Source organism: Emydura macquarii, unplaced genomic scaffold (genome assembly GCF_026122565.2).
Source record: "Emydura macquarii macquarii isolate MOO-44397 ecotype Brisbane River unplaced genomic scaffold, CSIRO-AGI_Emac_v2 contig_2676, whole genome shotgun sequence".
Lineage (NCBI taxonomy): Eukaryota > Metazoa > Chordata > Testudines > Chelidae > Emydura > Emydura macquarii.
Genome location: NW_027132813.1, coordinates 45592560 through 45616825, shown reverse-complemented (window position 1 = coordinate 45616825; position 24266 = coordinate 45592560). Strand labels below are relative to the sequence as shown.

The 24266-nt window shown below is 41.9% G+C and overlaps 1 protein-coding gene across 1 annotated transcript in view; it reads left to right on the top strand.

Annotated features, from left to right (window-relative positions):
- The window catches only part of ANKEF1 (ankyrin repeat and EF-hand domain containing 1), a 31266-nt gene extending 7308 nt beyond the window's left edge, over positions 1–23958 (top strand). The window contains exons 2-10 of the mRNA XM_067564676.1: positions 1761–2148; positions 2780–2979; positions 5967–6116; positions 6883–7006; positions 7932–8751; positions 15413–15639; positions 16656–16846; positions 21666–21800; positions 23690–23958. Coding sequence (XP_067420777.1) covers positions 1803–2148; positions 2780–2979; positions 5967–6116; positions 6883–7006; positions 7932–8751; positions 15413–15639; positions 16656–16846; positions 21666–21800; positions 23690–23842 — 2346 coding nt within the window. The 5' untranslated portion in view covers positions 1761–1802 and the 3' untranslated portion in view covers positions 23843–23958. The remainder of the gene's footprint in view (positions 1–1760; positions 2149–2779; positions 2980–5966; positions 6117–6882; positions 7007–7931; positions 8752–15412; positions 15640–16655; positions 16847–21665; positions 21801–23689) is intronic.
- Positions 23959–24266: the final 308 nt, after the last annotated feature.

Genomic DNA, 24266 nt, shown 5'->3' with positions numbered 1-24266 from the left:
ACATTGGTACATTTTATTAATCATTTCTGAGCTAATGTGACACTCAAAGCAAGGAGCTCCTAGACATTGCTGGAGTCAAGTATAGTGTGGTATAGAGCTGGCAAAGACTCTTTTTAACACAAATTGGCTTTCCAACAAATGCAAAGTTTACATGGAGTTTTTCAAAAATTCCCACAGGAAGTATTTGATATTTTTCAACCAGCTCTGGTGATTAGGCATTGTACCAACTTTCTCCACACAGCTGACAGTGCTTCTCATTCCAAAGGCCATGGAGCTGGGGTGGCGTGGGAGGGCATCCAACCCAAGGGCCTGATCACTTTTTGGCTGGGCCAAACCTGAGAGGTCTGTGACCCCACATGCTTGGTCACAATGTCATGGAGGGCCAACCAGGCCAAATTTGAGTGAGTGGCACTGCAACCTGACATGCCGGGTCATAATACCACTCTTGTTTGTGCTGGGTTATGACAGAAGGGCAGCTGGGCCTAATCTAAGCAGCACTGTGATCCTGTGTGCCGGGTCACAAATACCACATACTCAGGTTTGAGGAGTGTGGATGTAGGGGTCAAGGTCTGGGGAAGGAAAAGGGGACAACCGGTGGGGTGAGTTGGGGTGGGGTGTTCTGAGCTCTGGGCTGTTTCCCTGATTCCTCTATGATAGCATGTAACAAGGGTGATCACGTTCCTAGGGTTCTTATTTCCCTCAATTTGCTTTACCTTTAATTATAAATAGTGTGGACACTGGGTCAAGGAAAATTTAAAAAAACAAGTTTATACTTAGTTGAGGTAAATGCTATTCTTATATCCAGCATCTTAGTGTCCCCTGGGAATTCCATGAAACCATGTTTACATGTTTTGCATCACTTGGATGGAACCGTTTTACATCACAGCTCCTTCTCTCCAAAATACTTTTCTCAGGAGACGTATCACAGGAATCAGTGGATGTGCAATTTTCTCCCTGTGCAAGTGACCCAACACAAGGCCTGTATGCTATTTACTACAGAATAGGGCTCAAGTAGTGCAGAGGTCTTTTGCTGGCCCTCTGCACAGGAGTTAATTTCATCTTGTATATTTTAGCAAGAGCAGAGAAAGCTGTGACTTCTGATTTTTTTTTTTTTTAAATGAAGGCATTAAAATACCAGCCTATAGACCTCCTTTTATGATTTTGTTGAACTGCATCAATTCAGGCTTTGTTATAACAGTCTCTCTAACAGAAAACCTTATGTTTTAGCTCCTAACTGCAGTAAATCCAACATTTAGTTTCCACATTAAACAAAACCTCTTCGTAACAATTTAAATGCTTGATAATCGGGAAGAGTTTTTTGTAAAGGAGTTATTTTTGAAGTGTTATGCATATGTACATGTCTCTCTGTGTGTACATATGTGCGTATATAATGGGTGGCCAAACTTACTGACCCTTCGAGACCCTCTTCCCTGCTGGGCAGAATCCTCTAGCCCCACCACCCTGCCGCAGGGCAGAAACTCTGAGCTCCCCACCCCAGTCTGGTAGGGGAGAATGGGAGTCGCATAGGGGGTCCGTGAGCTACACTTTAACTGTAAAAGAGCTGTATGCAGCTTATGAGCCACAGTCTGGCCACCCCTGTTATATATACGCACATATAAAATCAAGAATAATGCGGATGCTTAATGGCCTCTGAAATCAAATGAAAAACTTTAATTGATGTATAGGTGATTTAGATCAACCCCATTGTGGCTTGTAAGGAGAATAACTTCACTTCTGTGTTTTATGTGGTTTTTGCCCAGAAAGTATTCCCTTTGAAGAAGACTAACTTCATTTGATCAAAGATGTCTCTGGCAGACAAAAGACTTGAAAACTTGCAGATCTACAAAGTTCTCCAATGTGTTCGCCAGAAAGACAAGAAGCAGATAGAAAAGCTGACCAAGCTTGGATTCCCAGAACTCATTAATTTCACAGAACCTGTCGATGGAGATAGTGCCCTTCATTTGGCATGCATTGCAAATGACATTGACATGTGCAACTTCCTGCTGGAGCAAGGAGCTCATCCAGATGTTCAAGACCGAAAGGGACGCACTCCTGCAATGAAAGCAGCTGAGCGAGGCCATGACTTAGCCCTGGATAAACTAGCGAAGGCTGAGGCAGACATGACCATAGTCGATAATGAAGGAAAAGGTAAAAAGAGTCCTGATTAATCATATTAGACAGAAGAAGTATCTTTGGAGCCCGAATCAACACAAATTACATGCTGCTTTCTTGTCACATGCTAGTCATGTAAGTTATGTTCCCCTCTAGTGGCTGGTCAACATAGTGGGTAAGAGCCTAACTATTACAGGATTGTTTCTTTGGCTCACGTAGCAGGCCTGTGGCTTAGTACTCAGCATCCTAGCGTTCAGTCTATACAACCCAACAAAGCCATTATTCTTAAGAGCTTTTGTGGTTTTGAAAGTGAAGACATTTTTGCTGGATCAGGAATTTAGGCTATAGCTCTCTCCAGTATTTAGTTTTATACGTGCCTAACTATTCAGGGTCAGATTCTGATACCTCACTCTCACTGAGTATTGCTTTACTTCACAAGTGGTCCCGTTGAAATCCCAAATACCATTTCATGTGTTAATTTCTAAGGTCTTGATCCTATAATCTGGACAGATCTTTATACCTGAGAAATTAATGGATCTGTGTACTGGTCCAAGGGACCTGTCCGTGCAGATCAGATTCCTGAATGAGGGCCTAAATTACCTTTCCTGCTATTTATTTCAGCCCCCTAATGTTTGTTGCTTAACAGCCATTCTGTTTTTTGTTGCAGGAATTTTGTTTTACTGCATTTTACCTACGAAACGGCACTGCCGCTGCGTTCAGATTGCCTTAGAATATGGCGCAGATGTTAACAACTGTACTATCGATGGGAAACCAGTATTCCTACAAGCCTGTGAACAAGCACATGAGATTAAAGAAATATGTCTGAAATTTTTGGAAAGAGGAGCAGACCCCAATGCGATAAACCTAGTAGGAATGTTCCTAACATTGAATATGTATACATACTATTGTAATGCACTTGTAAGACCACTACAATACATGACCATATATCTTTAAATTGAAATAATTGTAAGACACATCAGGCAGTTAATTTCTGGGCAATGTAAAGGTCACTGCCCCTGATAGCACCTCTCCTTCATCATCCTTGTTTTATTTTGCTGAGATCCCACACCTGGATCATTTATCTCCTTTTTTGGATTTTGGGAGGTTGTGATCCAATTATTGATAAGTATAAAAACAACCAGGCCCGCTCCCCAAATGGTGTAAATCGCTATAGCCCTGTTGCTATAGTGAAGGTGTGCCCATTTACATGAGCCGAAGGATCTGAGCTATGGTTTTAAATGCTGCAATTATATTCAATAAAAGTAGACGTGTAGTGTAGCTCGCCCTGCATGAGAACCATGAGATGCTACAAGAAAACTTCTCCTTTACCCTCCTTTCTGTCATGCATGAATGCAAGGGGCAGCCATAATCCAGGTCAGTTATTTATTCATTCATTACAGTGAGACGTTTAAAAAAAGCCACACCAGTGCTCAGGGCACATTCAATGTTCCATATGTTTCAGGTAATCACAGATCCAGGAGCTTATCCTTATCCCTATATTGAAAATTATCCAGCCCAAATATTCCTCACCTGCCCACAAACAGTGTCCAGCTTTTGTCTCCCAAGATGACCATGAAAATAGATGGGGTTAGCTCCGTACATTAAAGAGACTCAGGCTGTGTTAGACCAAGAGGGGGAGTGAGTTCCAAAGCCCACACACAGAGAATGCCCAGCTAGCTATCCAGTTGGAATGGTTTTACTGATTGTGGGTGTGCCATTATCATATGGGGATATGAGCTCCAAGTGCAAAGGAAGGAGCGTGTTAGTACCACACACTTCATAGGGAGTGGTTTAGGGCTACTGCCCCTTTCCCCCTTAGTACCAGCTGCTGGACTGAAGCTGAAACACGGATCTTCAGGTTAGACCTTTTAAAACTTTTTTTTTTTTTTTTTTTTTTTTTTAACAGCGTTTCTCCACAGCAAACTCCCTGAGCCTCACAAGACCTAATCAGCCTGCCTGGAAAGTGCACAAGCATAATCGCTCCAGCCACTTGCCAGCAGTGCAGCAGTTTCTTACATCTCCTACCCCAAATATAGCCTTCGAAACAGACCAACATAACTGATGAACAATCCAGTTTATTTACTTATTAACTATCGAGTTAATCTGCTTGTTTTATTGGGTCAAAGAGCAGTGCAGAAGTTAAATATTTTTAATTTTTTAATAAGATAAAAGAATCCCCGACAACTCCTTGCTCCTTCACTGGTGGGCTAACATTGATAGGCAATAAGGAACATTTAATATCAGAGCTTAGCAACAAGGAATTATTTTCTACTTAGAAAGTATCCTTACCAGGGGACAAAGTTCCAGCTTCATAGGGTTCTTCGGAACTGTTTCACTCTTTACAGTATATTCAGGATCAGCTGAATTTCATTTCCATTGAATTTACTCGCTGGGACAAATGGTTTGCTATTCACTGTGACTCACCATTTGGCTGAGTAGAAGCAGTTTGGCTCCAGCTTGTACAGAATAATTTTCAAAGGAAGACAGTCTCACTGCCTGGCTTGCATGTCCAGGTGATGTCAGGGGGATGGAGATTCTATTTCCCCCACCACAGATCAGGTAGTAATACTGTAATACTTTATATGACTAGAGCATCTTGCATCTCAGAGTGCTTCACAAACAAAATATGTATGACTCCAAATGAAATATGTCCATCTCTGGGGTGCAGAGAACAGCACACATCTTAATAATTCTAGACCATATTTCCCTTTCATGTAAACACATTTGAAAGAGACAAAATGTGCAGGCAGCTATAAGGAAAAGTAGTGATCCAGGTAATGCTGTAATATACACTTGGATTGGTGCGTAGTCTAGTGCATCAATAACCCTTTCATATACAGCCGCATCCTGTGTTTATCTTACTGGAATTTGAGCATAAAGGCACACTCCAACTTGTGGACCTGACGTAGCCAGTAAGGGACAGAGCATGTGCCACTGACTATCGCTATGCTATGCATCAGGAAAGGTCACTGGGTCACCTAAAGCCAAATGTTCCTAAAAGTGTATATTCTGTCGTAACAAAATGTGTACAAATGTTATGCATAAATCTAATGTTTGTACTTGCATATGCTAGTTTTGCTTGGGAATATAATAATACTGGTGGAATTTCTGAAACCCTGCCATCTTCCAGTAAACTATTCTACCAGTTATGCTTAGTGCTTCTCCTTGACCCAGCTGGTGCACTGAATCAGTCTTCCCGTGCACTTCCATCTTAGCACATGGACAAAGCTAGCACAAGTGGTTTTCAGGCACATTTTGCACAAAGTTCTTAGTATGGGCTAGAGGAGCCGATGATCCTGTGTCCCTGTCTAGATTGTCTGTGGCAGGGAAAACCAATGGTACTCTGTTTTAAATCTGCGTCCACCGTTGTGGGATTCCAAAGCAAGAATCCAGCAAGCCCTCTGAGTGCCATGTCAGTGGCAGGGTGAGAAGCACTTTTGAAAGTCTGGCCACTTAATTGAAAAACCGAAATGGCAGCTGAACTCTTCTGAATCTCTAGGGGCTGATCCTATAAACATGCCTCTGGGTAATTTTCCTCCAATGAATAGACACATTAACTTCATTGGGACTACTCACTTGAGTAAAGCTACTCATATGTAATTACTTGTAGGATTGGCTCATGGGGATTGATCCTGCAGCTTTTACTCAAGAGAAGACAGCGGGACTGCTCATGAGTCCTAAAGGCTGTAGGATTAGGTTTTTAAAGGTGACCTGCCAAAGACTTTGAAATTATTGGGCTTACACCCTTCTTTATGACGCATAAAGGAGGCCGTCAGTTCTTATGTCACCTTGCAACACTGGCTTGGGCTGTCCAAAATGAAAGTAAACATAAAACCAATCTGTTTAACTTACAGGCTACTGGTCGCACGGCCTTAATGGAAGCGGCAAGAGAAGGTGTTCTAGAGGTGGTGCGTGGCATACTTGAGAGAGGAGGAGATGTTAACATATTTGACAATGAAAGACACAATGCTGCACACTTTGCCGCCAAAGGAGGATTTTTTGAGGTAACTTTGTTGATGGTACTGAAGCTTAACTGCAAAACTACCCACCTAGCCTGTTTCTCCAAGCCAAGCAGCTTTGCTGAGTAAGCAGATAAATCAGTATTCATGAATGACTTCTATTAAACCATCAAAGGGAATTTAGAAATTATGGTATTTCTCTTATAAATGTGCAGCAGTTTTCTGTGAGGTACCTATAAATACATGTGCTTATCTACGCGTTATGTGGGTGCCCCCCTCAGGGACGAGGTGTCTCCCAAGGCTGTGTGTGTCATGGCTGTGTCTCACAAGGTGTTTTATTATCATAGAACACATGAAAGGAATGCATGTAGATGTCTAGTGATGGGGGAGCAGCTTCTTTTCTCCCCTTATCGTCTCTTAAGGCAGGTCTGTATGTGTGTTGTTCAGGACAGCTGTGGATTTGCCCTCTGTAATTTCAACAGAGGTGGGGGAACTGATCAGCAGAGGCTCCCCCCTCCATCTCTCCCCAAAAGATCTCTAAGTTTCTGCTATAGAGTAGCCTGACGGCAATTCCTGCCTCATTGGTATTCCGAATCTAAAAGCACAAGCTCCTACTGCCTGAGCGAAGGAACCACATAACTGTAGCAACCTCATAAACGTTTACATGTGGACTAATCAGAGGAGAGGGACAGAGAGCTGCACAATGTGGACATGGGTTAAACAGTATTTCAATTATTAAAAAATTAAAAAACCCACAAACCCCAACAACTTCAGTACAGGGTTATTAATGGCATTGACTTTGCTTTTCTAGATCCTAAGGATTATTTCGGCTTATAATGGAGATGTTGGGCTCATTGCTATGAATGGGAACACGCCACTTCATTATGCTGCTGCTGGGGGTTTTGCGGATTGCTGCAAATTTATAGGGCAAAGAGGTAAACAACAAATGTGTATTTACCTATATCATACAAAGCTTCGTCTTCTGTGCAAAATGCAGAATTTCACTTCTATATGAATAGAGGATTTGACTTTCCAGGACTGTCAAAGTGGCTCTTAATGAGCACTTAATCTACGAACAAATATAGACTGTCAGGAAAATTTTCCTATCAGTATGGCTGTAAGCCTGAAGAATAATTCTCAAGGGAGACAGTGGAAGCTCAATAGATTTGAGTCATTTAAAACTACAGTGGGCTAAGTATTTAAGCATACACAGTTGGGAACAATATTCCATTAGCATAGGATGGATTTAATTCTCCCAGAAGTGAGTGTCCACAGCTGCTTTTGAAACTTTTACATTCAATGGAAAATAATCATCATATCACTAAACACTTAAAGGCCTGATCCAAAGCCTACTGAAGTCAACGGAAAGACTCCCATTAATCTCCACGTGCATTGGATCAGGCCTCAGAGAAGTGATCATCATTCTGACTGAAATCAAATCCAGTGTTGCACCTGCAATTTCACTATTTCCATATGAACCTGCAAAATCCTGTGCTCTGTTAATGAGGTCCAAACATTTTAAGTAATGGCACTCCACATAGCCTAACTGCAATTCTTGGGAACAAGATGGTGAGTTTAAAATAACATTTCAATCTTAGCTCTGATCTTCATGGCTTCTTTTATTGGTTTAACTAAAATCTTTAATACTTTCAGTGTAGTTTTTGTGCATTTATGTTTAATAACTATCCCACTCCATAGTTAAAAATACAGTTTAATAGTTCTGTTTAGATCCCAGACAATATAAAATTATAGACCTATGTTATTAATTATCTGTAGCAGTTTGTTGCAGATCTGTATTAAGACTGAGCTAGCTTTATATTCCATCTTGTATTTTCAGTAAAACAATTTTTGTATTTATAGGCTGTGATCCTAAATGGAAGAACCTACTAACAAAGACCCCAAGAATGACCGCCAAAGAAGGTGGTTTTAAAGCAGCATCAAAGGAACTGCGCAAAATTGAACGACTTCATGCTAAAATCTCCAAACCTGGAGCGATAGAAGCCAATCCACGCTGGGCAATGAGGTTGCACGATTGGTCCTTAGAGCATCAAACGGCCCTTCGTGAGGCATTTGAGGTGGTGGACAGAGGTGATGGAATGATAAGCAAAGATGACTTTGCATCAATTATTCTGGAGAAGTGTGGTTTTGTGGATGCTGAACAAATACAAACCATCATCCAGGCACATGATAAGTCTCGTGCTGGGGGAATTAACATTGAAGAGTTTTTTAAAGGTTCCAAATACTTGCAAAAAGCCTATCTCATTACGTCTTTTGGACCTAAAAAGAAGAAAGGGAAGAAAGGAAAAGTCAAGAAAGGCAAGTTCTCCAACCCCATGCCAATCTGTGTCATTCCAGAGAGCTTGTGCCCACGCCGAGAAGATGGCGGGCCCCCTATGTATATGATCGAGACCTATCAGAATGTCACCGATAGTAACCGCTTTCATCGGGATCACCCACCTGAACATCCTTTGCAGGATGATTCTGCATGGTACATTGATGAGCCAGAGAAGACTTACACCAAGATTAACTATCTTACTAAAGCAGGAGACATTGTGTCACTGAAAAAAGCATTTGAAGAGGGGGTACCAGTAGACATAAGAGATGTATATTATAAAACTCCTTTGATGGCTGCGTGTGGAAGTGGGAACATGGATGCTGTGAAATATCTTCTAGAGAAGGGGCAAGTTAGCTTTTTATAAGATTTCTCGTTGTTTGGTGGGGAGGGTTGTTTTTGTTGTTTTTGCATAGTATATATAAAAGGTAGTGAAAAGTGATAGTGAAAAGGGTTTGTCTACACTGGCACTGATGCTGGCAAAACTTTTGTTGCTCAGAGGTGTGAAAAAAAACCAACCCCTGAATGACATAAGTTTTGCTGGCCACATTATGTCGGCGGGAGAGAGCTCTTCTGTCAACGTAATAAAGCCACCTAAATGAGTGGCGGTAACTATGCTGGAGGAGAGCGTCTCCTGCTGACATCGTGCTGTCCATACTAGAGCTTATGGTGGCACAGCTTATGTCGTTCAGGGGTGCAGTGTGGTTTTTTCACAGCCCTGAGCGACTAAAGTTTTGGTGGCATAAGTGCCAGTGTAGAGAAGCCCTCAGATACAAAAGAAGAAAACTTGGAGATATTTAACTTTATTTGTAAGCATTTGTGGAGTGTCATCACCGTACAATTGGAGCATTACAAGCAGTGATGAATTTTAGCTTCATAATGCCGTGTGAGGTAGGGTATTGTTGTTGCAATGATCCTTGTTTGAAGATGGGGAAACAGAGACACTTCAAGGTGATCTTCAAACGTCGCTAAAGCCAATCTTTTCAGTATTTGATAATTCGCGGAGTTTGAGCTTTTGCTCTTTTAGAAGTGCCGAGTACATACGTATCTAATTGAACTCAATGGGAGCTGCAGGTGCTCAACACCTATGAAAATCAGCCCCAGCGTGCCCCAAATTGGACATTCCAAAAATGGAGGCACTCAAAATGAGTGGATCCTTTTTGAAAATGTTGTCCTAAGTAACTGGCCCAAGACACACATGCCGTTTGTGGCAGAATTGGGAATACATCGTAGATCTTCTGATTCCCGCTGCCTTTAAAGGCAAAGGTGTGAATGAGAGTGGTGCATAAAAGCATCACTTCTATTCTACAGCCACAGCAGGCTGACCCTTTATGTATTGAGTAGATTAGGATGAAGGCTTTAGTCAGATACTGCTACATTTATATTCACTGCTTTAAAAGTTCTGTAGCAGATTGTAGTCAGCAGACACACTTGGGAAATCTTAATAATAAAAGGTAGGATTTTAATTTTGAACAATAGTGAACGATTCATTAAAGTAATTTGGAAGATGTTCCCTTAAGCATTTATCTGAATAACTGTTGGGCTGTACAAGAGCATGACAGGGTGTCTGTTCAAAGAGGAGAACAAAAGAGGAGTATGTTAATTGCAAAAATTGCTAAACACAAGTGTAATGGGCTTTTTAAAATTATTTTTTTTAATTTTAAAGACAATGACATTTACATTAGCATTACTCTCTACATAGAGCAAGACACAGCACTAATTCCCTTCGCCAAGGATGAGGGATTACTTACAATCTTAGGTCTTGTTGTGAGTGCTGTGCATTGTTGCTGAGGCTGCTAAATGCTGCTGTTTCTGGAGCTCCAGTATCAGCTGCACAAGCAGAGACTGCAGCTTGCTGATTTAGCAGACCTCAATGGTGTTCATAAAGAAAGACCACGGGCTTGGTTCGCTGGTGAAGGTGCTTGGCCAGGTTTATTGTCAACAAAGCACGGTACTAGTGCCGTAGAGAAGCTACCCTTACATTAACACATGTATGCCTGCGACAATGGTACCAGCTCAGTTAGGAAACTGGGAGCCTGTCCCTAGACCAGCACAAAAATGCCCCTCCTATGTCTTCTTCTTTTATACATTGATACAAAGAAGTTATGTATTACACTCCATATGCTTCCTGTTATTATCCTACACCTTGCACTTGCTAGTTCGAACAAAACGTCCTGTCATTCCTTCAATATCTTACGAAGGGTCTGTCTGTCCCCAGACCATTTCCTAGGAATGCGTTCATGCAGATACTTGAGAACTCTGCGTGTTCCTGTGCCATCCTCTCACATCAGGAATGTGCTTACTTGGTGCTAGCTAATACCTGGTGTGTTGCAATTCTGCCAAGGCCAGCCCTACTCTATTCACAGCCTTTGGTTCATACTGGTAGTTATGCCTAGGGCTCCAGCAAGTCCTATGTTACCAATAGGCTCCAATCCTTCAGACACTTAAACTCATGTAACTTTATGCATTTGGGCAGTTCCACTAACATTAATGGGACATTTGTAAAGTTACATACATATTCAAATCTGTGCATTCTTGGGGTCTAGTGGTTATGCTCATTGGACCAATTAATCTCCACTGACTTTATCAAACCTCAGTTGACTTCAGTGGAATTACAGCTGGGATAAATTTTGCCCCTTATGTTTAACATTCAAACCTCGTAACATGGTAAAGCAATGTTAATTTTGGGATTTTAACAGGAAATTCAGAGGTAAAATGCCATAGTAAATGTTAGCTTTGCACCTTTCAGCAAGATAGAATATCAGTACATGGTGAAAATGTTGTTATGGGAATTTAACTGGGCTTCTTTTTACAATATGGTCTTTCAACAAACCATATCAAGTGGAATACAAAGTATGTACAGCTAAAGTTATAGAAAATGGTGCAGTTTAACCATAAATCGGCAGTGTGTGCTTTGGTTTATTTGCACTGTTTTGCTGGAGCAGTATTATAAATCTGTTTGTTTAAAAAAAATACAGCAAGAGAAAATATTAATGTGTAAGTCCTGTGCAAATCAATGTTATGCCGTCCCCTGGAATACTCTGTTCAGATCTGATCAGCTTGTCCCCAAAGGGATAAAATTGAAGCAGTGGGGGCCTAGGGAACAGATGGAGAGAATAATTGCAGGCATGGAAAATATTCCATGTGACGAGAGACTGGAAGGATTGTGGATCATTTATTCCAGAAAGGAGATGACTAGGAAATGATAGATGAATAAAATAATGAATGGCATGGAGGCAATTGAGCATTTCCTTTCACTCTTTCTCACAAAAGAACAAGAGACATCCACTGACACTGAAAGCCAGCACATTTAAAACTGGTAAACAAACAATACTCAATTAGCCTGTGGAACTCATTGCCAATATGTCACTGAGAGCAAGATTACAAGAACATCCAGGATTGCATTAGTAAAGAATTTAAAAGACGTTTGGATGGAATGTAAACCTTGTATTTCAGGGCATAAGTCAACTTCTGGCCAGAGCGGCTTAGGAAGAATCTTACCCTTAAACATCTTATTCCATAACTTCTGGGTTTCTTGCATCTTCCTGGGAAGCATCTGGTATTGGCTCCTGGACTAATAGTCGCTCCAGTTTAGCAATTTCTGCATTATACCTCTGTGAGACAGTCCCAGATACAATGAAGCTGATGTAGCTGGGGTGTGTGTGAGGGAAGAACCCCTCAAAGGTCTTTTACCCCTTGTAAACCCATGCAGTAGGGCTTTTGAGAGGCAGCAGACTTGGGGAGGATTGTGGGAGGAGCTGGTGGCTTGTTTGAAAACAGGAGAGAGCATGTTTCTCCCCTTTGCTAACTGTGAAATAACATTGGTGACTCTTGCTCCCCAGACTTTGCTTTTGGGTCTCCCTTCTCAGAGGTTCCCTCAATTTCTGGTTACCAGGAGAAGTGTCTCTTGGATCCCCTCCTGTCCTGAGCTCCACTTGACCGAGGCATATCACAATCAAGTAGGCCCCAGTCCTGCACAGATGAAACCCTGCATGTATGCAGGGCCTCATTAATTTCAGCAGCGTCCTGCTTGCACACAGGTGTTTGCATTCCTTGATCTAATTGCCTTGGACTGGAAAATGCTATTCAGACCACTGTATTTTTGTTAATACCATTCTTTGCATATGCATTTTTGTTTCCAAAAGGTTAAAAAAATTAACAGTGAATAAAATCAAGATCAAATGCAAAAAATATTAACGGGGAAATATTAAAAAAATTAAATCAACCAAAAAGGAATATGGAAAAAGCAGGGAGAAGTCCGAATGTAAGCTTTAGAAAGTGTAGAGGCATCATGAGGGTCGCTGTTCAGTTCACATTTTATGAAGCAGCTATGTCAACAATATTGCTGCAACACCGATTATTTCTGTTCTGTAATAATATAAAACATTTATATGCTTTCAGCTAACCTAACTCGTATGTTTTCTTTCAAGTTGCGCATTTCACTTCTGTCATTCCATCATTGCTGTACTGCTGTGTAGGATAAACTAGATAATCAATCCTGAAAATGCTCCCTGATTACACCAATATGACATTTTTAATATCACTCTTTCTAGCTCTGAATAATTAAGAAGCACTCTAAAATACTGTAATTTTCTAACTTAAAGCTATACAGTTGGATCATCAGCTGATATAAATCAGTATAGATATTCTAGCTTCAGTGGAGCTATGCTGATTTATGCCAGAGGTCTGGCAATCTATAATCATAGAGAGAGAGAGTGTGTGCTCATTATTAAAAGCAACTATGAGTATTATTCGATTCCTACAATATGAATCTGTTAAAGTACTGTGAAATCTGGGTTATTAACTTGGCCACATCCCCTTTAAGATATAACTATTTCAAAATAAATGGGGTGCACTGACTTTAAAAAAACGGTTGAGAAAAAGCTAAAGAAATGATCATGATAGTTGGATGAACTTCTCTTTCATGTCTCCGTTCGCTGTGGGTGCTATTTGACTGTAATCCATAGGCTGTAATTCTTTGGGCTGCGGAGTTCCATTGCATTCTGAAGATGAATGTACCACAGGTGAAAACCTGACACTGGGAAGGGACCTGAAATAAATGATGTGATCAGACTCTAGAGCTAGCTGCTGAAAGGGTTCTTCCGCACATCTTTTGTGGCCTGTCCCTTAGGGCTTGTCTGTGCTGCAGCAATTAACTCAAACCAGTACGCTCAAATTATTGAACTCAAGCTAACCAAGCCCTAGTGAGAGCAACCACACACTGCAAAACAACCTTGGAGTTACACGGAGCGATTGGATTATCTGGTGATGAGTTATTGTGATTTTCGCTGCTGCATCCCCCACTATTACTAGCTCCAGCATCACTTGAGTTTAAACCCCCCCGATGGACTAGAGTTTAAAGCACCATTTAACAAGAGATTTTTATGCATGGATGGGAGTTGAGCAAAGAGTAACACTTGAGTTTTCACTTGAGCTCACTGTGCTATGAAGACACACCCTTAGACCTCCTCCGTTTTAGACCCTCTTCCAGCTCCTTTTGGAATTGAATGGAAATTCAACCGTGGGCTTCAGTGGAAGTCAGATCTGTTTAACCCATAGTCACTCCCTCCTCCCCTCACACTCTTCTTACTTCTTCTACCCACACCTCAAACTCCTGTTCTACCTCTCCGGGTATAGCTGCACTTGGAGCTCAGGGTGTGATTTCCAGCTTGCAGAAACGTGCTAGCTCTCGTCAAGCTAGCATGCTTAACAATAGAGCGTAGCCACGGCAACACAAGTAATGGGAGCATACCTAGGGTCTCAACTGGGTTTCTATTTGGGGTGGCCAGCCCCTCTTGCCAGTCACGCTGCCGCACCTACATTCTGTTTTTAGCATACTAGCTTGATCAGCGCCAGCACACGTATGTCTCCTCAAGCTGGGAATCCCATCCCGAGCTCCAAGGGCAGACACATCCTCAGATCTCATCTCCTTTTCCTTTTCCATCCAGGACAAGATCACTGCTTGCCCTGTAGGCCCGTACAGAAGTGTATAGGTGCCTGCTTACCCTCCTGAATGCTATGGAGAGAGCAGCGGTTGCAGGGCTACTACATTCCCTCCTGCACAGGAGGGCAGGCAAGAACAGGAAGAGGCTTTGGCTCCACTTCTCCCAATGAGCCAACACAGCTGAGTCATCTCAGATGGGAAAAGTAAACTCCTCTTAGTTTAGCTCAATGGCAGATTCTTGTCCCCTGGATCATTGCTTCTGCAGCAACCTAGCACCATGCAGCCTCTTACTCAGAGCAGATTTTAAGTGACAGTCAACCTGAATTGGTCTGATAAAAAGAATCTAAGAATGCTGATCTTTTGTTAAGGAAGATAAAACATAGCCATAAGGGTTATAAGATCACACCAGGTGGTCCGAATGGGAAGCAAAGCACGGTAGTAGCAACATTGTAAAAATGACATGTTTGATTAGTGACATGAACCATTTACAACCCTGTTGTTCCCCTCCTTATGGAAACATTCTCCCAGTAGTGTGAGTAGGCATCAGGCAGTTGTACCAAGATGGGAACAGTTAGTTAAGTGGTCACCAGCCACACATACTCCTAAAATTAGTTTGGTTCCATAATAAGCCTTATCAGCTCTTTTAAAATATTTCAAAGCTGTATGGCAGTGAGATGAAAGCCCATGAAAAGGCTTATTACATTTAAGAAATAATGTCATGCATTTAATATTTACTGTACCTGGAATTGTGAAGCAATTAATCTAGCTACAGCAGCTGTATTCATCTTTATATATACGTAGGACCTCTCTAGTAGAGAAGATCATGGCTAATGGCTATTAGCCAAGAGGGTCATGGATGCAACCCCATGCTCTGGATGTCCCTAAACCATTTCACCTCTGAAGCTGGGATTAGACAACAGAGGCTGGATTACTCAATAATTGTCCTGTTCTGTTCATTCCCTCAGAAGTATCTGGCGCCGGCCACTGTCAGAAGACAGAATACTGGGCTAAATGGACCGTTGGTCTGACCCACTATGGCTGTTCTTATGTTTAATTCATTAACAGGGCTGATGTAAATGCAACTGACAATTTCAAGTGGACTCCTCTGCACCATGCCTGCCACGCAGGTCAACAGGACATTGCTGAACTGCTAGTTAAGTCTGGAGCAGTGATAGATGCAGTTACAATCAACAGTTCCACCCCACTGATGCGAGCTATTGAGAGTTGCAGGCTGGATTCGGTGCAGTATTTAATCGATGCTGGTGCGAAAGTCCAGATGGAAAACAGAAAAGGTAAATATCCGCATTATTTTGTGGTCACTTTTGATTAAAAAGGCAATAAAGGGCTTGGGGTTTTTGTCAGTTACGCACAAGCCTCTTGGAGACAGTGGACCCTAAGTTAAAAGCAATAAGATGAAGTGGTATGTTCTTTGAGGATCCTGCTGTACTACATTTCTGGTGCTCTGGGGATAGAGTTACAGTTGTCTGAGTAAGTTTAGTGGGTGTTTTCCTCTTTTCCAGTGTTTGGGGTTTTAGTCTTTACTATGTGGAACCCACATTTTAAGAATGTAAGAACAGCCAGGCTGGGTCAGACCAATTATCCATCAAGCCCAGTATCCTGTCTCCAATAAGGGCCAGTGTGGGCTGCTTCTGGCAGTTGAGGGTTAGGGACACTCGGAGCATGGGTTTGTGTTTTTGAAAAATCAGAGAGACCGCCCCTCCCCACATCCCAGAACACCTTATAGTCTGGTAGTTAGACCTGGGATGTGGGATGATCCTGAAAACCCTTAGACCTGGTCTACCCTGACGACGGCCGTTGACAGGAGAGACGCAAGCTATGTACTGTATGTACTTACTAACGTTCCCTTACCACCGCGTCTCCACTGCGCTGTGTTGACAGGAAACACCCTCCCGTTGATACAGCCGTACTCTTTTCAGGGGGGAGAGGCGGTGGATTTAGTGCGCCGACCGGAGAGCACATCCAGGATCGAAGGTGCGGGTCTCCACTGCCTGCTCAATTGATCCCGCTGCGTCGAACTGTGCAGTCCGGCGCAGCCCCGGCAGTGTAGACATACCCTTAGTCACATAAATAGTGCCTATTCCTGCAAGTATTCCCATTGATGTCAGCAAGGCTGCTAGCGTGAGTGAGCATGACTCATGTGTTTAATGGTTAGCAGGATAGTTCAACTGCAATGTCATTATGCAATTGTACTTATCAGTGCCACCATTTATTTTCATGGCTGATACAGCTCCTGACACTGATTCTTATCATCAACTTCTGTTTGGTTTTTGTTTTTGTTTTTAAAAAGGACAAAATACTTTGGACATTGCAAAGGCATATGCTGACTTTAGATTAATTGACCTGCTTCAAGAAAAACTGGACCGTTTGCCAAAACCACCGGAAAATAAAGCGGATAAAGGGAAGAAAGGGAAGAAAGCGGGCAAACCTAAATCAGCTGCTAAGTCCAAGCGTGGAGAGGCTGAAGCTGCAAAAGAGGAGGTATGAGGGTCACTTTTTGCCAATGTGACCCATTTTTTTTTAAGTTTGCAAAATCCTTATCTACTAATCCAGAAGATTCAGCATGAGATAAGGACATTACAGATTAGACTTTCCAAAGTGCAAATCGAAAACTGGTGGCGGTGCAGGCTGGGATGGGGAGGGATTTACCTCTTCACAAAGTCTGCATGCTCCTGGGCTGTCCTGTGATGTTACCCTGAGAGGAGTGTATGCTGGAGAAGTAGGGATAGAGGGGCAATCTGGACCTCACAGACCTGGAGAACATTATAAAATAAGAGCACAATTGTCAGCCTTTGGCTTCAGTCCTTTAGTGCAATGCCTCTGGCCCAGCAGCAGCTGTGGGAAGCCTTCTGTATGACCACCAAACTAGAAAAGGCAGAGCCGTCCCTAGGGTAGGGTGAATCGGGGCAACTGCTCTGGGCCCCATGCTTTGGGGGGCCACGCGCCAGACCGGAAGGAAGGCGGGTGGCTGCAGGCCGTCTCCCAGCTGCGCACCGGGACCAGGCGGGAGGCGGGCAGATGAAGTCGGGACCGGCCAGGAGGTGGGCGGCTGCCCTCAGGGTCCTGGCTTTGTGTTGGGACCGGGCAGGAGCCGGGCGGGGGGTCCACACAGTGTGGTTTGTGCTGGGCCCTGTGCCCCCCTAATGAGGGCCCTGAGAACAGGAATAGGTACAGTTTGCTTCAGGGCCAGGGTAAAGAACTCTGAGGGTAGCAGGAGCCCAACAGCATGGACCATTGGAGTGGAGTGCGTTGCAGAGAGAAGAACTCGGACACAGTGTTTATTATTATTTGCATTACTGTAGCAAGGTCCAGTCCTGGATCAGAACCCCATTATTCTAAGTGTTGTACAGACACTGAACAAAAAGACAATCCCCATCCCAAAGAGCTTTCAATCTAAGTATATTAGGTGTATTTCCAAAGGTCAGACAGGAAGTCTCTTGCAGAGCCGGTAACAGAACCCAGATCATCAGAGCTAGAACTTTACTCACAACTTTACCCTTCATATCTGCTAAGCCATGCAGTCAGTTCCAGAACCCTCTAGTGCTTGTGTGGCCTTGACTGTGTCAACAGATTTGGCCACTGAAAGTGTGCAAGGAATATAATCGCTATCCTAGTCATGGGCATCTAAATGTATTATTGTAGCACTTGACCCTAACCAAGGGCATTTACTTTGTTTAAAGTCAGTACTTTGCAACTCGTGGTTTCTAAATGACACTCACTGGCTGCTTCAAACTAGTATAGTACTCATTCATCAATTAAACCTGTGGACTGGATAATTATCTTAGTGCAGGCTCACCTATTATCCTGTTTGGTGTGTGATATTCCGGGAATTGTGTGACCTGTGGTATCCAAATACAAGGTAGAGAAATGTCTTTTTCCCTCATATGATCTTTACTGTCATCACATCATAGCACTGTAGAGAGTGAGCAGCAGATGACCGTGATTTGTTAAAAGGAAAGCTCATTACATCAGGTATATGGGGCCTGATCCAAAGCCCCTGCAGTCTACAGGAAGACTCCCATTGAGTTACGTGGGCTTTGAATAAAGTCCCCTTGACATTTTTTTCCCAGTAGTGGGTCTGCAGTTATCACATATTCTGCCTCATCAGATGTTGAGCTATTTGAGTCAAATTTATCAGACCCTGTGTGTGTTCTGAGTGTTCTTTTCCCTTGTGTGTTCTCTGCATCCCAGCCAGAGCCTGGAGTACCTGATCATTTCCCACTAATTCACATTCTAACATCAGCCATAGCAACTTCACTATAGTTATGGCATTTTCAGTTGTGACTTTCTTCTGAACTTATCAGTGCTCCTTCTTAATCAGCCCCTGGGGATGCTGTGTAGAGATGCAATGCAGTTATTGCCTCTGGGACTAAAAGTGCTCTCCTTACAGTGGCAGTTCTCAAATGACGAGGTGCGCCTCCCTTGGGAGGTGTGGGAATGTGTCAAGAGAGGCACAAGCTGTGTGCCTTTATTTTATTTTTTTTATGCACCCGGGGAGTCAGCCCTGGGCAGCAGGGTCTTGTGCAGAAGGGTCATGCCCACGCGGAAGGCAGGGGGAGGGGATATAGAGGACAGCCCGAGCCCCAGCCGCCTTGGGCTGACACCGGGAACCCCAGCCACAAGGTGCAACAGAGCTTTACACTAGTCCCATGCAGGGCTCTCTTAGCAACGTGACACGTCAGGCGTACATTACTTGGGAGGAAAACACACACACATTTAAAAATGTTATCTGCAGCGCTATTAAAGTGAGAAACAGCGTACATGAGAAATCGATCGGTTTGGTACAAAGGGAGAAAAGTGTACAACACAAGCCGAAGTGAGGGCAGCAGCGGAAGTTCCAGCAAAACAGAAGCCGAAAATATGATGAAGCTTATTTCAACCTGGACTTTACATGGAGCGGGTCCGGCGATGCACTGAAGCCTCAATACGTTACATGTGGCAAAGTACTAAACGACAGTGTGTGGCCCTGCAAGCTACGCCGCCATCTTGAAACAAGACACCCTACCTTAGAATCTAAACCAGTAGAGTTTTTTCAGAGGAAGCTCAACGAGTTAACAGGAGGAAAAAAAAGTTGTTGATGTGTACAGCACTGTTAACATGAAGGCTACTGAGGCTTCTTACCATGTGGCTTTGCTCATTGCCAAAGCTGGTAAGCCACACAACATAGGTGAGAAATTACTACTTCCAGCTGCAAAGGATATGTGCACGGTGATGGTAGGAGAGAAAGCAGCGTCACCGCTAGACGTGATACCACTTTCTAATGACACAGTTCCATGCCCTATTGCAGAGATAGCCACTGATGTGAAAAAGCAGCTCCTAGAAAGTGTTCATCAGATAGATGAGTCTACCGATATATCAAATGCTGCACAGCTACTGGTGTGTATTTATGTTTTGCTTCAGCAACAGAACTAAAAGAGGAATTTCTGTTTTGCCATCCATTTCCAACACAAGCAACTGGTGAAGAGCTTTTTAAATAAGTAAATAATTTTGTCCAAGACACGGGCCTTGATTGGGGACGTTGTTTTGGAATATGCAGCAATGGAACATGGTCTATGACAGGATGGCATAGTGGGCTCATGACAAGGGTACAAGAAGTGGCCCCCACAGCAACCTGGAATCATTGTATGATCCACAGACAGGCATTGGCTGCTAAGAAGATGGCAGAGGAGCTCAGCAATGTTTTTTCAGTTGCAGTAAAAATTGTAAACTTTATCAAATCGTGCCCAATTAATTCAAGAGTTTTGGCCATTTTATGCAAAGAGATGGGGGAAATGTTCAAACAGTTGTTACATGAAGAAGTTTGTTGGCTGTCTCTTGGGCAAGGTGCTGATGACTATGTGAACAATGTGAGGAAGTCTGTATTTTTCTTGTCAATAACGACTCTCCACTTGTACAGCATTTCAATGACACTCGTTGAATACACTTGTTGTCATATCTGGCTGACATATTTGAGCGACTGAATTCTCTGAATGTGTCACTTCAGGACGACATGCAAATGTTTTAATTGCAAATTATCAGATAGCAGCATTCATTAACAAACTTGAACTGTGGTCTTCACTGGAGGACGTTGTGCAACAGTGCGGTGATTTGTCAGTTGACTGTATCCAGGATGTAATTGTTCAGCTCTTAGGGAGTCTGAAAGAGCAGTTTTGTGAATACTTTCCTGAAGTGAGCAAAGACAAATGTAATCAATGGATCAGGAACCCATTCAGATCTAAGCCAAACCCCACAGTCATGGTGTCCTCAAAAGAAGAGGAAGGCCTTATCGACCTGACGAGCAACGAGGAACTGCAGCACAAATTTTCACAAATGCCAGTCGCAGATTTTTGGTTGTCAGTAGGACCTGAGTTCGTGAGTTAGCACACCAGCTCTTAAAGTCCTCATTCCTTTTTCATCTACCTATCTCTGTGAGTCAGGCTTCTCACCATTAACTACAATCAAAACAAAAGTATCGCTCACAGCTCTCTGTTGATGATGATTTACATCTCTTCCTTTCTACACTGCAACCCCGAATTCCACTACTTTGTACAGCGAGGAAACAAACACACCCCTCCCGCTGATAAGATAGGACTGATGGGTATGATACTGAATTAATATATCATTGTTTGATGTCATGTTTCCTAAAATGTTTGTGAAGTTTTATTTTAGTTGCTTCCATTTGTACGGTTTTTTAACTTAAATTTAATACTTCTGAAATTCATACTGATCTATACTGATCAAATCCCTTCAACTTTTTTTTATTCATATTTTGCAACCTACAGGATTTTCAGTTTGTTGTGTTGTTTTAGTAAACTATAGGGAGATGTAAACATTTTTTTCATAGCTCAGGGAGGCTCACTATGACAAAGTTTGAGAGCTATGGCCTTACAGTAATCCTGTCCTTGACAACATAGAAAGAATTGTGACTGAAACTAGAAGCCAAACCATCTGGTCACCCCGTTAGTGCAGATGCCCTACAGGCTTTTTCTTTACAGGTTTGCTAATTAATGTTTGCGGGTACGTGGAAAAAGCATCAAGTTTTCTAAACTTTTCAACCAATTCCTTTGCAAATGTTAATGTTTCATCTATAAATTTCCAAAAACTACATATACTCGCCTGATTCTTAAAATGTTTCTTTCGTTTTTATTTCCAATAAATAGGTACACTTTTTTTTTTAAATGGTTCAATAATAAAAAAGCTTTCTAGGATGGATACACACACATATCTATCTGGTTGGCTGCTAAAAGAAATACTAGTTGTTGCAGGATATGTACAGTGTTTGAAATGGTGACATATTTGTCTTGTGCTTAAACTTTCGCAGCCACCTCCACCAATCGCAGAAAAATCTATTTTTGAAGAAAAGAAAGAATCTCTTAAGGACAATGTTATTCATCTGAATTCTCTGATAACCAGTGGAGCTACTAAGAAAGTTGATATCACATTCATACCCAGAAAAGTAAGTATATTAGCAGAGCCTCAATACTGCTGCATTTGGACACTGAAAAGAATATGACAATGGACTGTATTCTCTGCTGGTGTAAATGTGAACAGTTTGATTGAAGTCAAAGTCAGTTCAGTGGGGCTGAACCCATTAACCCAGCAGAGAATCTGGCCCAACATATTCAGAAATATCAAAAACATACAAGTTTTGTTTGCATGATTTGGAAACATGTTTTTTATAGCTAGTGTCACTTTGTTTGTTCCACTTTAGAGAAACCATTTTGTTCTGACTCTAGAAATTAATATCTTCAGCATTTTATTTACAAATCAGTTGATCGAAGAGCAACAACTGAGTAAAAATTCAGGTGGTTTCTCTCTGAAAAAGATATCTTTATAATGTTAGCAATGAAGTTGTATCAGGGTGTAAGGATGATCCTAGTGAACAAGGGGTTAACTCCAGATCAGCTTTCCTCGCCTCTTGTACGGATATTAAGTGGAAGGGCTATAATGATGACAGCTTTGGAGACAGAGAGGAGAGTACCTTTAGAAAAGCAAGGCTGTCATTTGACTATCTTAAATCCATGCTAGTGAGTCTTTCTACTTACTTGCCAGTTATGTTATTAATGTATTTGACTTTCCCGTTATAAGCAATAATCTTTGAGGAAAAGACTTTGCTGAAGATAACTGATTTTTTTTAACTGCTGAGACATTCTCCTCTTCTTCAAGATATGGACTATTGAAATTAAAGACATTACAATTAGCCTTTGGAACTCATTGCCACACGGTATCACTGAGGCCAAGATCTTAACAGGATTCAAAAAGGGATTAGACATTTATATGGATCCACAGTTACAATAGTAACTATATTAAATGTATCTTAAAAATAAAGAACACCTTTAAAGGCTGTAAACCCTCATGCTTCAGGCATAAGCTGATTTCCCTTCGGGTAAGTTATCCCACGACTGCACCTTCCTCTGAAGTAGCTGGTGTTGGCCGCTGTTGGTGACAGGATACTGGACTAGATGGATCACTGTTCAGATCCAGAATGGTATTATTACTGTATTACTGTATTACTGTAACAATTAACACGTTATATACCTACTAGGACCACATTTAACCCAATAGTTGCAAGAGAAATCTGTGAGTTGCACATGCACAACTGACAGGACAGTCAGGCCTCAATCCTTTTTCACAGCATAGTTGTAAACAATTGTCCTCACTTACAATGCTCTATATGCACTAAGGGTCTGTCACCTCCTCTGTCACATAAAGCTGCAGATCTTGATGCCATTGCTGACTATTCAGCAAAAGTGCCGGACACCCATTTTTTTCTATATGCAGATGTTCATTGTCACATGACAGTGGGAAAGAGCCTCTGGCATATGCTTCCCTGCAGCTATTAAAGATGTTTGCAAGTTACATTGAGGAATTTTCTGTGTGGGAGCAGGAAGTAATGCTGGATGTGCCCGTCCATGCCCACTAATATTTACTGAATCAGGAAGAGGTTTTGTAATTATACAGACTATTTTTAGGGTGGGATTTTTAAAAGTGTCTAATGGACAAAGGGTAGGATTTTCCAGAGCATATAAATGAATTAGGTTTCCAATTCCCATTGGAAGTCAATGAAAGTTAGTCATCAGACTCCTTTAGGTGCTTTTAAATATTCTACCCTTGATTGGGTGGAATTAATGTAATATCATGGTGAATTTCAGGATTGAAATCCCAGGTCTCCCAGTTGATGAAGCGAATATTCAACTAAATAACCAATAGTTTGATTGTCTGATATTGATTTTAATTTAAAAAAAACACGGTATCAAAAATTTTGAGACAATTTCATAAGTATTATTAATTAATTAGAATATACTAACGCTTAACTATAACAATTGTATTTACTTTGTTTTCCAGACATGGAGCCCAGAAGCTACAACAGCCAATCTAATAAGAAAGCGGGAATTGCGTCGTGAGCGCTTTACTTATGAGGTGGACTTTGAAGACTTCATGATGCCATTTAAGAAGAATTTCATGGAAAAAGCCAGTGCATTAGAAGCAGCTTCTTAAATTAATTCATGCCTTTCTTTGCATCAAAGTTCAGACAGGCCTTAAAAGAAGATGCTCCTTTGTGAGGACAGAATCATGTTGCCCTTATTTAATGCCCCTCAATTATGATAAAATTGTAGCAAAACTTTTTTCTTTGTACAGCTGTGTAGTTTCTCTGCAGTTAAGGGCTTAATCTTATAAGAGGCTGAGCAATGCCAAGATTCTAGCGTCCTTAAAGGATCAGGTCCTGCTTTACCAGTGTATTCAGACTCTAGCTCCATAAAACGATGCATCTTTTTTCATTTATAAACATAGACAACGTTAGCTACAGCTTTATGCAGCCATATTGTTAGACACAGGGTAAGATTCATCTAAGAGCAAGTAGGTTTTTATTTATCTTTCTCTTATTAGGATATTTAAAAAAAAGAACAGCGTAAATTGCAAA